Below are 16157 nucleotides of genomic sequence, written 5' to 3'. Positions count from 1 at the left end.
TCATTCCTCTAATTTCCCATGACTACAGGTTCAATCTTTCCTCTGAAGGCAAGTCCTTCACCAAGAATCAGATAAGTAAACTATCTCTGCACTGTTTCTAAAAAAGTGTCTAAGTCAGGAGAGTAAAACTTTCTACACGTTTCTCCATGTGATTTCATAAATAGTGTACAACTGTAGCAAAACTTTCCTGTTTTCAAATCCAACTTTCTTGGCAATAAACATCCCATTTCTCAGACTAAAAGTTTCCCAAATTTCCATTTAACTAACATACTACTTTCTATTCTTCCTGCCAAATGGACAAGTTCACATTTTCCAACATTGCACTACATCTGCCCAATTTCTGATTGCATAGCCTATCCATAAACCTCTTTTCCTCCCACCTATCCTCATGAGACATAAAAATGAAGAAAAATATAAGCGACAATTATATCAGCTATGATTTTATCAAATTGCAGAGTAGGTTTGAGGGACTGAATAGCCTTTATTGAATCAAATTTATGCTTATATATTACTATAGTTTACTTGAGGCAGTAATGAATTACTTCAGGGTTTGGGCAAGAAGAAGAAAATAAATAGAATTGGGAAGTGAATTTTTCCTTAGACAAGATGTTTCCTTTGTTATAAACATTAATATAAATTTTATCCCCTATTATATACCTAGAAGTTAATGCAGATTTAATTCCAAGGCAAAAGTAGGTCTTTGGTATAACTTTTTTTTGTTCTGAAACAGATGATCCTGAATTCTGGGATATCCCTCTGGATGGTGGTGGTATTGACAACAAATCAAATGCCCCTTACCACGGACAAGTTCCATCTACACCTCCCATAGGCCAGCACCAAATGATGACACGGAGCAGAACACCACAAAGGATAAATTCTCACGAACAACCACACAATGCATACCAACTTGGTCTAAGTAAGAATGTCAATTTCTATGACATGGAAGAAGTCACTTAAGTGCTACAATTCTGCTCATAACATTTGAAACTTGCATTAACAGTTCAACATACAGCAATCAAGACAGACAAAAAAGTGCTGGGAGTACAAAGCTGCATTGTTTTAAGTTGAGATCTAGACTTTTTGGTCATCTGATGTATAAACTTTGAGCTGCACATTCGGTGTTGCAATTTGCAATTTTGTCCAAGTTATCCAATAATACAATTGTCTTTTTCTAAAGAAATTGACCCAAAATTCAATTAACTTGAACTTCATATGGTTTGCTTACCATTTGAGATCTTATGTTCCATATCTGAATAGACAGCATGCGTGCCCTGAGATATTTTTATTCTGCCCAATGTATAAAATGAGAATTTTTTTGATTATGCAGTTTGAGTTTGCTGTAAAATTTAACACTGTTCAGTTTCCCAATACAGGTATTTTCAAATGGTTTTTGAAGATTGCAGCATGGTCTTGTTCCTAAAATGGAACTTCGCTTATCTAAATGACTGCATTAATTTAACTGTCAGCTGTTTATCTAATATCTTTTTCTTTTCTTTCCCAGTGAGGTCCAGTCCTTGCCGACTGGGACAGTTCATGAAGAAACGGAGATTGGAACCTGCTTGAGAAGAACAAAATATAACAAACAACATTTGTATTTCAACAGACATATATCTACGTTATTGTATGGCTGTTGTTTTTAAACTTTGTGGAGAAACATCGAGCAAAATGCAGGGCTTTTAAGGGAAATCTGTCTAATTACATTCATTCCGGAGTGCAGGTTTATTTTAATGGTCTACATAAAGCACTAATGAAAAATGATTGTACAAAAGTATTCTGTACCTGGGGCATAAGAGTGGTCACAAATGAATTACTGATTAACTTAATGCAGATTTGTACTCCTTTAAGAATGGTTCACTTGTGAATTTTGACTACTTTTTTTCTATAGATTTTTGCTTCAAATCTGTTTTTAGAGTTTGTCTCTAAAGAATCTTTCATACGCGCACAGTGATAAATACAGCTCTCTGACAGAAGACAAGTTATGCTGTGGCTTTCCCTCAGTTTATGGATTAGGCTGCATTGTATGCCATCATGTTCTTGGAAAAATTATGGGAAAATCATTGAGGAGTATCTTAACAGGTAGGACTGCACACTGTATAAACATTGTAGAATGTATCACAATCATACCTGATCCGAATATATTAACTTTCTGGTGAATTTATCATGACCAGTCTCACTGAAGAGGATGAGGGTGGGTTAGTTCATAAGATAACTGTCCCTGAACTAACTGCAGTATATTTTTGCATTCTCAGTCCTATAATTTCAGCTACCAGTGTATTTTATTATATTGATTAGAAATAGTTCAAGTTTAGAACATTTGATACAGTTGCTTACGAAAATGTTTGAAATTATTTGCAACGCTCACTTTTTCTGAACAAAGTATGTAGGGAATTATCCTTATATCATCTTTGGTCAGGATCCTAAATCACAACTTATCTTCTCTAAATGCTTTACAGAATTGCATTTCAAATTTACAATGGTATTAATTTGCCTTTAGACTTTTTAATCCAGAAAATAATGATTTTTAACTGTAGTTTCTGTAATAGGCTTACATGAGGTGGTTTGTTGAACTGTGTAATAATGTCTATGGTTTAGAGACAAAGTTAAGTTGGAAAATAGAAATCAATATTATTTTTTCCATGAACAGTGAAGAAAGTTGCATGGTTTTTGTTGCATGGTTCAACATTTAACCTTATCAGTTTTTTTAGTTATGTTGTAAAGTCTTAGGACATATTTTGTCCTTAACACAGGCTGCACAGAATTTTGATTGCTATTTTTAATACTATTCAGCACGTTAAGTAAAACTTGCTTGGACATTTTGGTTGTTGCCATTCTTAATTGTTGTATGCATACTTGGCCCATTCGCAACTGTTCCTGGGCCACAGATTGCCAAACAAGTTGTGCAGGTAGTTGAAAACTGCATTAATTGACTTTCAGGTATTTGGTTACAAGTTATTTAACAGATATGCCACAGAAGGTTGCTAACTGTACTGAGGCAAAGCCAACCTCTCTAACCTTTTCTTGGCTTTCGAAAAGAATGGAACTGATATGTACTCATCCAAATACCAGAAGAAGTACTGTATATTTTGGAAATCTGGAAAAAGGGAAAATCTGGAAGAGAGTTAACTCAAGTTCTATGACCTATTGCCAGAATTGTAGACTTTAAAAATGCTCACTATACATACATTCCACTGTTATGATGTCAAAAAGGTAGTAAATTTAATACTGACCCAGTCAGGTTAAAGAAGTTGTTAGTATTTACTAAGGATGTAAATGTGTTGACAGCAGTTTAGGTGGCTTACGAGAATGATACCTGGAATAAGCAAGTTCTCTTCATGAGGAAAGGCTGGACAAGCTGGACTTAATATCACTGGGGTTTACCAGAGTGAGGGGTACCTTGATTGAAATACTTGTGAATGGTCTTGACAAGGTTTATATGGAAACTCACTCTTCTGGAACGAGGACATGCTGTTTTTACAATTTAGGAGTTGCAGTTTTAGGACAGGTGAGGGACAATCTTTTTAGTGTTATACAACTTTGGAACTCTACCTCCAAAAGGACAGTGGAGGCAGGGTCATGTAATATTTTTAAAGGTGGAGGTAGCTGAGAGTGCGATAGGTAGATAGTAAGGGTGGGGGTAAGGGTGATAGGGCTGAGAGGAGGGTGGAGTGGATAAGTGGCATCTAGTGTGCAAAGTCAGGAAGTATGGTTACACCTATGAGAAAGAAGAGAAGTTGATACACCAAGTGGAAAAGAATGCTGCAAAGTAAAAAGCAGACATCACAGGTTTATTAACTATTCTGAAACACAAAGTGAACATCTTAAGTTTGACAAGTAGGTGCTCTCTCAAACAAGGTAGTGGAAGAGAATAAGTGCTTGTTCCAAAGTTGAAGCAATTCTACTAACTTTGTTTAAGTTGTTTGAGCAGAGAATGTTGTAAACAAGTAGGCACCAAGAGACGGTTTTAACCCTGATGAACCAGACTGTTTGTTTTACCAAGCATAGGAACTAGAATAAACTAAGCCTACTCCACTATTCAACATGATCATGGCTGATCTTCTATACAAATGCCCTTTTGCAATTTTTAGGCTTCAGAAAATTTATTTATTTATTAAATATGGTCAGTAATAAGCTTCTGTTAGAGCAGTAGTGAATTTCACAGGGTCTCTATCAGCTCTTCCTCAAAATGGTCAACAGTTTGGCTTGAGATGGGACACCATCTCTACATTCAATTTGTTCAACCCTGTTAAACTTTAATATTTTAATGAATTCCTCTTATTTTAGACAGTGAATTTATGCCCAGTCAACCGAAACACTCCTCATATGACAAGGCTGTCACTTCAGGAAGCAGTCTGAATATTCACTACATTCCCTCCATAGCAAAAACAGAGGAACCTCAATTATCCGAATATCAGATTATCCGGCAAGATCCCGATGCTTGGTTAACTATGGTATAACTCTGGCATTCAATTATCTGGAATTCGATTCGCTGAACGAAATAATCCCCTTGCCCGTGTCCTTCGGATCATTGAGGTTCCCCTGCATTCCTTTTTCGCAAGGAGACCAACACTACCTACAATGCGTGAAGTGTTGTCTCACTAAGGCCCTGTGCAGCTACAGTAAGAGTTCTAACCAGTCTTGTAAAGGTGATCGATTTGCCATTTGCCTTCCTATTTGTTTGATGTACCTGCATGGTTGCTTTCAGTGACCCATGTGCAAGACACACAGATCTCAATGTTTAAAGATGAAATGCAAAGCATAAATAACTGCAAATGGGTTGTATCGAGATTGATGACATTAAAAAGCTGGGAATGTTCAGGCTGCCATGCTGCTTTGCAAATTTTCACACTCCCACACAGTATGAAGCTTAGGATGACCACCAGCATTTGAGGTGTGAATCTGCAAAGTGGATAAGTGCATCAACAGAAGAAAAGGAGGTTTACCATCACTGCAGCTATCTGCCCCATTATTCCAGCCAATGGATCAGGAGCGATTAGAATATAACAACAAAAGAGAGAAGCTGATGTTGATCATAAGTGTTTGATACATCAATAAAAAAAATGCAACCTAATTTTCATGGTGATGGAGGTATGGAAGCTATACCTTAACTCGCAACAAAGGAACCTTATAGCAAGATGGACATCACCACACTCTAGACAATGGAACTGACAGATGCAGTACATTCTTCAACTGAGGACTCTCCAGAGACAATGACCCTGAAGAGATCATCAAATGTAAACCTGCTCAGCTGTCTGCTTCCAGAACTGAAGCCTCATAGCCGTACAGATGACTAGGAATTTTGCACTGCAGCAAAGAGGGATGTTTAACTGTACTGACAGCATGGCAAGCTGTGTTGCATTCATATGAAGAAAGCACACTAGGCAGAAGATTAAGTTTTTCCAGAACTCCGAACATTTTTCAATGCCTTTTACCATTCAAAGTCAAGTCAATACAGGTACAAACAGGCCTCCTGCATCAGAATATTTGACTCTGAAGTCATTGTAAGGTCTGAACAAATGTACTGTCACTTTTTTCCATAAACATCACATTTTGAGGAGAATCCAGTTACATAGTCAAAAATGCTCCTATCTCAAAGCTTTGCTTACCATTAATTTGTGGACTGACACAAACAGAAATTGATGGAAAATCTCAGGTCTAACAGCATGTATGGAGATAAACCAGTGTTAAGATAACCTTCAGAGCCATTCTTTCATCCACAAACCCATGCCCAACTCTTTAGTTTCAAGCTCTATGGTATACCAGTGAGGTTCAAGTGAAAGTACTACTGCTTCACTCAAACTGGTAGTAGTGCCCCATAAATCAAAACCAGTCTCTTGATCTCATTTACAACTTTCTCAGGCATAATCCAGCAATTACCAGTTTTGTTCTGATTTTTAAATTTAATCCCTACAAGGTTGTACTCTCAGTCAAACTTATTTCTTAGTCTGTCCTATTTACTGGTAAACACATTGACCATGAGAATTGTCTTTTCCCTACCTACCCTGAAGTATCCTTCATCCAGGCACCAGATAAGAAACATCACCTTTGGGACTCAAGCTGTTGTCCACAGAGGACTATGTCTCTTTCCCTAATGTTACGCCTCACTGGAATAGCAGACTGGAAATCAAGTCCCATTGTTTTCAGAGCTATCACAAAAGTTAAGATTTTTAAAAGACAGAATTCCCCAGTTTACCTGACTTCTAAATCCAGGTTGATGGAAGCATGGACTAAATTTCTACACTTAATAAAAATTATTCATTCTAATTAGAATCTGTTCATTTAGAGATAATTATGAATCGACATTTCACTTTAGTTAGAACTCTAACTCACTCATAACCCCACCCTCCTCTATACCCACAGATGGGCCTACAAAAAAAACAAGAGTCTTACAAGTGGAGGGCAAGATTGGGAAAGCAATTCAGTGGTCCCTAGGCAAAGGATTTGCTACTCAGAGCATTGTCAAGAGATATACAGCATGGAAACAGAACCTTTGATCCATGCCAACCAGATATCCTAAATAAATCTAGTCCATTTGGCCCATATCCAAATAAACCCTTCCTATTCATATACCCTACCAGATGCCTTATAGATGTTTTAATTGTTACATCCTCCACTTCTTCGCACAGAGGGTAGTACGTGTATGGAATGAGCTGCCAAGAGGAAGTTGTTCCTTAGGTCCCTTTTATATCTTACCCCCTCACCTTAAACACTCTAGATTTTTACTCCCCTATCCCAGGGAAGACCTTGCTGATTTACCATATTCATGCCCCTCATGATTTTATAAACTTCTATAAGGTCATCCCTCAGCTCTGATGCACTAGGGAAAATAGCTCACCTTGTCAGCCTCTCCCTACAGCTCAAACCTTCCTTGTAAATCTTTTCTGAACTTTCAAGTTTCACAACATCTTTCCTATAGCAGGGACATCAGAATTGCATGCAGTATTCCAATAGTGGTTAGCCACTGTCCTGTACAGCCACAAAATGACCTCAACTCCTATATTCAATGCACTGACCAATAAAGGCAAGCATATCATAAGTCTTCACTATCCTATCTAGCTGTGATTCCAATTTCAAGAAACTTAGAACCTGCATTCCCAGGTCTCTGTTCAGCAACAGTCCCCAGGACCTGCTTCTCAAACTTTCTTCTACCTTGTTTAAAGGTAGCAGCAGGTTACTGGTTGACAAATATGTAGATGCCTTTATAGCAACTGATGGGGGAAAATAAACTGGCTATTTCAAACAAGAAATGCTTTTTAGAAAGCAGAATAGCTCTTTCCTTTCAGAGATTCAACAGTTTCTGCTCCAAATATTCATACACCCAAGTTATTCAGCTGCCTGAAAGACAGTCACAGGTAACCCCTGCTGGTAGGTAAACGGCCATTTTCGTTAATGACTACTCACTATTTCACAGACCAATCAACTACTGGTTGCCAGCCAAATCTCCCAACTCCCATTTATCCAACTACTTTAACCAATAGCTGTGTAAATAGCACTTACAATGAGTGTCAGGTCACTACCTTCTCGAAGTGCAGTAATTCTTTAACAATCCTTGACTTTTAACACTTTTCCCATTTCAGTCCACAATCAAAAATATAGCAACAATGTCCAATCTTTACACAAATGATAGTCTTTTTTTTAAACCACCTAGCTTGAATGGCTCTGTGCACTATGAAGCCATGATAAGTTACCTCATTTCAGTTACATGCTCCCGTCTTTGACCACAAAATGAAATCTGAAGTAACTTGCCTAAATCGTGCAATGACCTCCTGGAACGAGCACCCAGATCAGTCTTCCTCTTTCCTGATGCATTGCAATGTCTGAAGCTTGGACTTCAGCTCATCAACTCGCAGACAAAGCTTCTCAAGTTGCAAAAATTCACTGCAAATGTGGTCATACTGGGTGACATTCCACCCACTAGCACTGCCTGTATTAGGTAAGTTTCGGTTTAGAAAGCTCAGTCAACTTATCTAAATACATAGTAAAATTACAGATAAGTATTGCATTAACTAACTATCTAGTACTGATTTAAACCAATGCCAGCATTTAGAGGGGTATAATCTTAAAGTTTTACAAAACAATCATCTACCAGTTCATATTATAACCTCAAACCACCACAAATAGCTGGAGGCTGAAGAAACTAAAAATCAGTGCCCCCTGCACCACATTTTACAACTCAGTACTCATACCTTGTGATGGCCTGTGCTCTCACAAAAATCAATGATGTAAATAAATGTATTGACAAATAGGAGGGCAACAATCCAAAGCATTTCAAAAATGACAGAATCTTAGTCATATTATATAAGTGGGTAAAACAATGTCAGATGAATGTTATGCCAAAAAGTGTAGTGCATTGCACAAAGCTAAGAGATCTAACACTGAAGTGGTTCTGAGACAGCATTTTTTGATGAACAAAGAAACCCAAGTATCTGAACAGTCTCCGCAGTAAGCATACCAGTAAATGTTGAAGTGCATAACTGAACAATTCAGTACAAATCACAAGGGTGGTAGTCTGCTCGTAACTTTCAGAAGAAACTGGGAAAATATATAATCTTTAAGACAAAGGTAAAAACCCAGAAATATTTAAGGAATTACTGGATGATTCAGCAGGGTGGAGAAACCAAGAGGATTCACTTGCCTTTGTCATGCAGAAGTAATCCTGAGAAATGAGATACTTTGTTCTCAACAAGGTAAAAGTTCTATACAATTAAGTTCAACTCACTGAAAATATTCAAATAGAAGCAACACCAAATGCCATCAACAAGACTTACAGGTGTGCATTGAGTTCATACATTGATTTTCACTTGTGATGAGGTATTGGTCCATTACACATGCAGAGTACTGTCACACTCATCAGTTGTACTGACCCTCCACAAAAGTCTCCAGAACTAAAATTAATAAAAACAAGCTGAGGTCATGCAGGCTAGACAGCCTTTTATGTGAGAGAGAAACATAGAGAGAGATTTGTTTGCAATTTTAATTATTTTATTTGAATGATTTCAGTTAATCTACAAAGGAAGTAACAAATTTCAGCGCAAAGCGCAATCTTACATGTAGCTCAACACCCTTATTTAGTGCAAACATACAATTCATGTTGCAAATGATCCCCACGTTTCTTTACAGTGTATTATGTTAAATAATGAAAGATCTCCAGGAGAGTCACTGAACTTCAGAGCAATAGAAAATTCAGTCATTTCAAGATGGCAATTTGCAGGGTACAGTTTGGGGGGGTGGGGAAGAGGGATCAAGAGTATTACATAAAATAATTTAACACTAGTCAGTAGCATTTATAACATTTGTACACTTTTTAAACTGCTTTCCACAGGAGGGAAATGGCAAATGGATCCAGCTTTTTGCACGATATTAAAAAGTCTGAAATAAGAGGAAAATTATGCATACACTCAAAAAGCAAAACGCATCAGGGTCTCAATTTATGTTGAATGTTGTTAATTCTCAACTACAGATCAAGAATGCAGAATATATCAACTGCATAAGATTATGCATCTCAACAGATAAGAATAGCATACGCATACTTAAGTAACTGTCAGCCTGTTCTTAAACAGGAATCAAAAACAAACATTAACATCATATCTCCAACAAGATCCCAACACTAATTACTGCATATCATTCAACCTCCAATACATTTTGGAGAAGGGAAGGAACAGTGTGGAGAAATAAGAGGAAATGGAGCACTGAGAAACTGAAGTAATTTTGAGATTCCTCCTCAAGCCCATGCAAATAGCATCAATTTCACAGAACATCTAGCGTTTTCTAAGGTTAGGTAACCCAACTGATATCTAAAAAGCTACTTGCTACTAAAATAAAATGCAATGCTTTGTGTGGACTTTTCACAGTTTATTGCAGTCTAAGGAGTAATACTGATTGCAGTACTTGTTTTTTGTTTTTCCTCAAGTTTTCCTTTATTTTAAAGTAAGGAATCCACAACACATATCGTGAAGCATATGATAGAAGATATAGTTAAAGAAACGGTCCCCATACCAGTTCAAATTTTAATAAAAAGAAAGACAGAAAGAAAAATAAAAGCTTTTCATTATCATGTCTATCTGCCTAAAAGTAAAACCCCCCGTAGGTAACACAGAAAATACCATTACACATTCAACCATCGATAATATTACACAATAATTCTTTAAGTTTTGCTTTTTAAACAAAGCCTCATGAAAGACAGAAGTGTGTTCTTCATTACAAGTAATTTGTACAAGGGAACCCTTCTTTCAATGAATGTTCTGCTTAAAGGTTTGCGCATCTCAAACAAGAGTTTTCTTTAAGAATAATATGTTACAGTTTGACTACTTCTACAACTTCAACTTCTAAGCTTCCCAACTCAATTCAACATTGTTTAAGGCTCACATATTAGCAACAGTCTACAAAAGATGTTTCAGTAGACATTTTTAAGTTCCTTAAATTGTTGCAACAGTTACAGCAGAACTAACCATTTTTTCTTATTGAAAAGATTTTTTGAAAAATGGTGCAATTTTCTTCAATTTTACTTAAACAAAATAAAGTGCTGACCTGCAAAATGTAACAATATATGCAGGGTTTAAGCAGTTCTTTGATAAAGTCAGAGAACTAATATCTTTTAAAAACAACCTTCACATCCAGATGTTGTTATATTTGTCATTTTATTCTCTACATCAGAAAGAAAACAGCAAAAGCATTCCCTCAACCAGCTCTTTACTAGTTATTTTTCTGCAAATACCTGGTGAAACAAAAAAAACTTGAGGTTTGGATAGGAATGTGAAACAGGAAAGGGAAAGTATCCTTCTTGCGGGGAGAAAAGAAGGCACAGACTCAAATCTAAGTAGTTTTTCTTCCAGGAAACGATTTACCACAAAGATTGTGTTTTAATTCAGCATTCTTTTCATTAAGAGAAAACTGTAAAAGAAAAATGCAAATCTTATGTCAAAACAGTCTTAAGATTTGTATTTATTTCAATTCATTTGTGTTCTAAATATGGTTATTACTCAATATAAAATATGAAGTTGAGAATTTATGTTCACTTATGCACCAGACTGATATATCAGGTAAAATCTGGTAGAATGTAAGAGGCCTTCCTTTATCTTACTAAGTTTGTTCCATAATTTTTCATTTTCCCCATACATTCAACTTAAGAATTGCCTGTGTTGATTCACAAATTATGTTAATAGTGACCACCTCCAATTAAAGTAAATTGGAGGATTAACGATATAGTTAAAAATAAGCAAATAATGGTCGATACACTGCAACTGTCAATGACATTCAAAAATATTAATGGTAAATGCACTACAGAACCTAATTTTGTTCACAGATTCAGTATTGCACAAAGAAAAGTAAAACAGTTTGGCCTTAAAGGGCATGCACATGCTGCATTCAATCTGCACCAGCAATCTTTATAGCAATAACAACTCATCTAACATTTTAGACTTTGTCACTTCAACATCAAATTGAAGTTGCTCAACACTTAACAACTTAACATTTCTGTTGCATTTCTGGAAGTAACAGCATTTGCTGAATATTGTGGAAAATAAACATTTCTAATGCATTTCTGGAATTAACAGCATTTGCTGAATATTGTGGAAAATACAGAACTTGAATTTGCAGGAGAAAATTTTAACCATTAATATTTTGGCCTTTGATAACTCCATGTTTTAATTAACTGAATAATACTGGAGAGGGAAAGACAAAAAACTGGAACTGATTTACGGAATGGATGCTTTTCAGTCACCGTGAATGACATCAGTTCTGTTGAAGAACAAGCATGGACTATCTACTTTACCACAACTCCATCTTTAACTTGCTCTCTTCCTCTTTATTTTTTTCTGTTGGGGACACTAAGTGCTTTCCTGCAGACAAGTCAGAAGCACAATACAAGGCACTATGAATCCAGCAAGCATACTGGGAAAAACGGGTATTCAAGTACATTTATACAATTTTACATTCACATTTATTTACCTAATACAATAAAGTAACAAAGAAATTAAAGTGTCTCTGATAAGTATGGATTATAGCTAGCTTTAGTTTTTTTGTTTTTTTTAAACTTTAAACCCTCTAAATCCACTTTTAACTACTGTTGTCCAACAACATTTATATATCACAGTGTTTGAACATCAAAAACTGATGGGTAAATATATGTCCACACAGAACGCTGTTTGAAACAGAACTAGTAAAATAGCTCTCAAATGATGCTGTGTATATAAAAGCAGTGTCAGTCATCTGTATGCTTTAAAACTCTATGACCTATCCCCAGCAACATCAGCAGAGGCCATTAAACCTTGAATTCCACTCAGTCTATTGATCACACTTATCCAGAATTTGAATTATACATCTACGTTGTCCTAAGATTGGATCCAGAAGGATTGCTGACAGATTTCTGCAAAGTGCCCAAGGGAAAACTCTGTAGTGAAGTGGAGCCAACTGCTTGAAACTGGAGGCCTGGTGGTGGTGGTATAATGCTTGGTTGCTGTTGGGGTGGTGCTCCAGTCCACTGGGCACCATAAGGTGTTCCAGGATAACCATACTGGCAGATAGGAGTCTTGCTGAAAGGGCCCAAGGAGCCAACTGAGGCAGCAGAGTTTGTCATGGAGACACAAAGTTGACCTGGTGCTGAATATTTCCTTGGCATTGTCTGTAAAAGTTTATGAAAGACCACCATTAGCCATACAGAAATGGAATTATAGGATCACTGCAATTGTAGGGTCATATAGATGCTGGTTCTCTTTTCCCCCTCAAAAGAATAATTTTTAACAATTATACAATTAACAGTTCAAAAGGATAAAATTTCTTCACTATGAAGCAAACATTTTCTCCTGAATTATGATTGTTCAATAAGGCCTTCATATGGCATGATGTTGTTAATAAACATCCCTTTAATTCTCTAATTAGAAACAATTCCTAGCAGAAATACACAAAATTACTGAAGACTAAAATGGCAGTATTTGCATCCAAGCCAACATTCCTGCTTCAAACTATGTAATTAAAAATAGACCAATGAGTCATGCATTCAAGACTGTTTATAGGATCCTGCAGAATTCAAACTGGGGCCACACTTAATGCAGAATAGTTATTGCCTGTCGAAAAAATATAACTCAAATTGCTTAATTAAATTTCTGAAATGTGATAAACAGTCTACACTCCATTTCAGGATAGGTATTTCAGATGAAGTGTTAAGATTACTTCATGATACCACTTAAAACAGCTGAAGAAATGCACAAAGCTGAGCATTCTGGAACTGAAAACACATCTGAAGACTCAAACAAAAGATGAGAAATAATTTCTCCAAGCAGAGAGTCCTGATTAACAGTAAAATACTCAACATTTGACTAGATAGGGCCATTTAAATGAAGTTTAAAAACATAGACCACGAAGACACAGACTTTACTTACTTCAGAGTAATGCTGGCCTTGTTGACCTTGTTGCTTCATGCCACGCTTGTTCTGTGAGAGGTTCATAGCATCTCGAGCCCAATTGTCCACTAACTTATGCAAATCATCTGTGAAGGTGCCTTTTCTGCTCGTTATTGCTGGCTGTTGTTGCTGAGCCAACGACCCAACTCCACTTACCGCATTTGTGCTGGTTGTTCCTAGAAAAACAGAAAAGCAAATCAAGCTGCCAACTACAAATTTGTTAGCATTAAGCTTTCTACACAAAAGCAGCTATGTAATTCATGATTTTAATGATATTTGGATCCAACCTCTTTTTATGATAATTTATCTGTGTGCTTGTGATAAACAACAAAGTTACTGGAATCTATGATCCAAATGAAACGGAAAATTCTCAATTTCAAATAAAGAGTAACACTATTTAAATGTTGAATTTAATGGTCTTGGGAAATCTCTGTACACTGAAGCAGTTTTATAAGTTGCTGTTGAGTTACATCAACCAGAGAGGTGTGTCAATTTTCAATAAATATCTTTTAAAAATCATTCATCAATGGATCAACAACAAATGTAGAATATTAGCCCAGAACAAGGTGCACACATCTTCCACAAATTATATTCATAACATGCACCTCACTTTTGCATGCATTAGAAGTTGTCCAAGACTGTTATGGAAAATATTTACTATATATATATATATACACACACACACACACACACAAAAGGAAGCAAATGTGTTTAATCCATTTAATAAAGGCTTCATGCAGTACTCATATGCTGTTTCGCAGTCTTCAAAAATGTGTTAAAGGCCACACTGCATTTACGCATGCATTGCATCCAGAAAACATCACAACAAAAATTGCTGAACCTATTCACATTGACATTATTTATACCAGCTCTTAGAACATGCAAAAATCAAAGCTATCTTTACAACTCATTTTAGCATTATAGGTTCTTTGGTCTCTGATAGCTGCCCAGTTAAACAGAGAAATAGCAGCCCCACAAGGAAAGGAAATTTCAAACTTTTGCTTTAAATTCATGAAATATGCCACTAATTATGACTGAGGGGTTCACAGTCTACTTAAGTTACTCTGCTGCATGAACTCAATTAATTTGGTTCTCTGATATTTAATGAGTTTTAGTCTCCAGCTGATGCACCATTGGCACTCAATGCATTTGTTGTGAGCAAAGATTGTTTGGTTTGTGGTCACAAAATATTTTCGAAACCAGAAGTCAATCTACGAGGCTTCCCTTTCTGAAATAACAGCCTGTGAATATGCAGTCCAAAATCTGGACCCAGGGTGTCTCAATGATTTACACTTCAGCTTTTCCTCAGACACTAACTTTGTAGATCTACATTAAATTTGTAACATCATGAGGTGAATGGCAGGTTTTGTTTTCCTAGGGTGGGGGATTTCAAGACAAGGTGGCATTTTTTAAGGCAAGAGGAGAAAGATTTTAAAAAGACATGGGCATGGGCAACTTTTTTTTTTAAAATGTAAGAGTGGCTCATGTGTGGAATGAACTTCCAGAGGAAGTGGTGGAAATGGGCAGAGTTACAACATTGACAAGACATTTGGATAAGTACATGAATAAGAAATGTTTAGAAGGATACGAGCCAAACAGAGGCAGATGGGACTAGTTTAATTTGGGATTACGGTCTGCATGGACTGGTGGACCGAAGAGTCTGTTACAATGCTGCATGACTCCACATAAAATTAATAAGTCAATAATAAGCCATTTGCACCATATAGTCTCCGATGCTTGTGCTCCATGAGCCTCTTCCCATACTACTAAAACTGAGCAAATTTTATTATAAGTTGATGTGGACGCAGTTTCAGATCAAACTTACAAAAGAATAAAATTTCTACAGAACTACTGGCCTTCCTAAACTTTAAGAGATGCAGTAGAAACTTCAAAAACAATAAGACAGAGAAGCCTAAATGCTAAAATCAGATGCAAGGACGATGCTATATTAATGTGTTACATGCTGTGCAAGTAAAATGTTAGAAAAGGATAATTACTACACAGTTGGTTGCATGGGCAGACTTTTTTCACCATCTTCCCTAAAGAATAAAGAAAAGTGCTTGGAGAAGAGAAACATACAGAACGGAAGAAAGTACATTAATATCAATTGAACTGATTAGTGTGACCTCATACTGGTCTGCATTGCAGTATAACAAAAGAGAGAGAGGAAGTAAATTGTTATCCTTTGGCACTCAATGTTCCAAATTCACTAACTTGGTACTTGATCACCATTCATTAATTTCAGTAAAAAAAAGCAAGGATACTGGTTTCTCATAATATATTCCAAAATGTGATTTAGACATTTGAACTGCAACTAGTTAATATTTACAAAGTTGAAGCCATAGACAGAAAGCAAAAAGCATTTTTAAAATTTGTTTTGAAATCCAATTTGCCTCTATCTAGTTTTTCTAAATTATAGTTTTATTGTATAAATACACTTCTTTCTTTCCTATATCTAATTTATTTCAAGTGTCTCAACTTCCTCTGGAACACAACTGCTCTGCAGCACCATAAAATGATTAGGTCACATAAATCTTTTTGGACAGGATTTATTTTCCCTCTCCATCACTGCTTAAATGTTGTAAAGTGAATGATAAGTTTGGGGTGGGGAGGTCAGGAAATAAAGTTATTTGGAAGAGTAAGATGTATATTAAAGGTACAATCTCATTCCAATCCGCAGAAAAGGGACAGGAACCAGAGCGAGCTTCTCCTTCTTCCTATGCTGCATATTTTCTCGTCCTGGGATTGTAATCATGCAAATTT

At 36.3% G+C, this 16157-nt stretch overlaps 2 protein-coding genes across 17 annotated transcripts in view; one reads left to right on the top strand and one right to left on the bottom strand.

Moving 5' to 3' along the window:
• The window catches only part of rad52 (RAD52 homolog, DNA repair protein), a 28218-nt gene extending 25819 nt beyond the window's left edge, over positions 1-2399 (top strand). The window contains exons 10-11 of one of the 2 annotated variants that reach the window (XM_043709306.1): positions 731-916; positions 1502-2399. In XM_043709306.1, the coding sequence (XP_043565241.1) occupies positions 731-916; positions 1502-1563 (248 nt within the window). In that variant the 3' untranslated portion in view covers positions 1564-2399. The remainder of the gene's footprint in view (positions 1-730; positions 917-1501) is intronic. The other variant, XM_043709305.1, reaches the window with a different exon arrangement.
• Positions 2400-8961: 6562 nt separating this feature from the next.
• Positions 8962-16157, bottom strand: part of wnk1b (WNK lysine deficient protein kinase 1b) — a 153239-nt gene continuing 146043 nt past the window's right edge. For 12 of the 15 annotated variants that reach the window (XM_043709287.1, XM_043709289.1, XM_043709294.1 and 9 more), the window contains 3 exons: positions 15392-15433; positions 13374-13570; positions 8962-12616 (listed from right to left, as the gene is read on the bottom strand). In XM_043709287.1, coding sequence (XP_043565222.1) covers positions 12317-12616; positions 13374-13570; positions 15392-15433 — 539 coding nt within the window. In that variant the 3' untranslated portion in view covers positions 8962-12316. The remainder of the gene's footprint in view (positions 12617-13373; positions 13571-15391; positions 15434-16157) is intronic. The other 3 variants (XM_043709293.1, XM_043709296.1, XM_043709301.1) reach the window with 1 other exon arrangement.

The sequence above is a fragment of the Chiloscyllium plagiosum genome, chromosome 19 (assembly GCF_004010195.1).
Source record: "Chiloscyllium plagiosum isolate BGI_BamShark_2017 chromosome 19, ASM401019v2, whole genome shotgun sequence".
Lineage (NCBI taxonomy): Eukaryota > Metazoa > Chordata > Chondrichthyes > Orectolobiformes > Hemiscylliidae > Chiloscyllium > Chiloscyllium plagiosum.
Note: the sequence above shows the minus strand (reverse complement) of the source record. Positions and strands in the feature narration are given on the sequence as shown.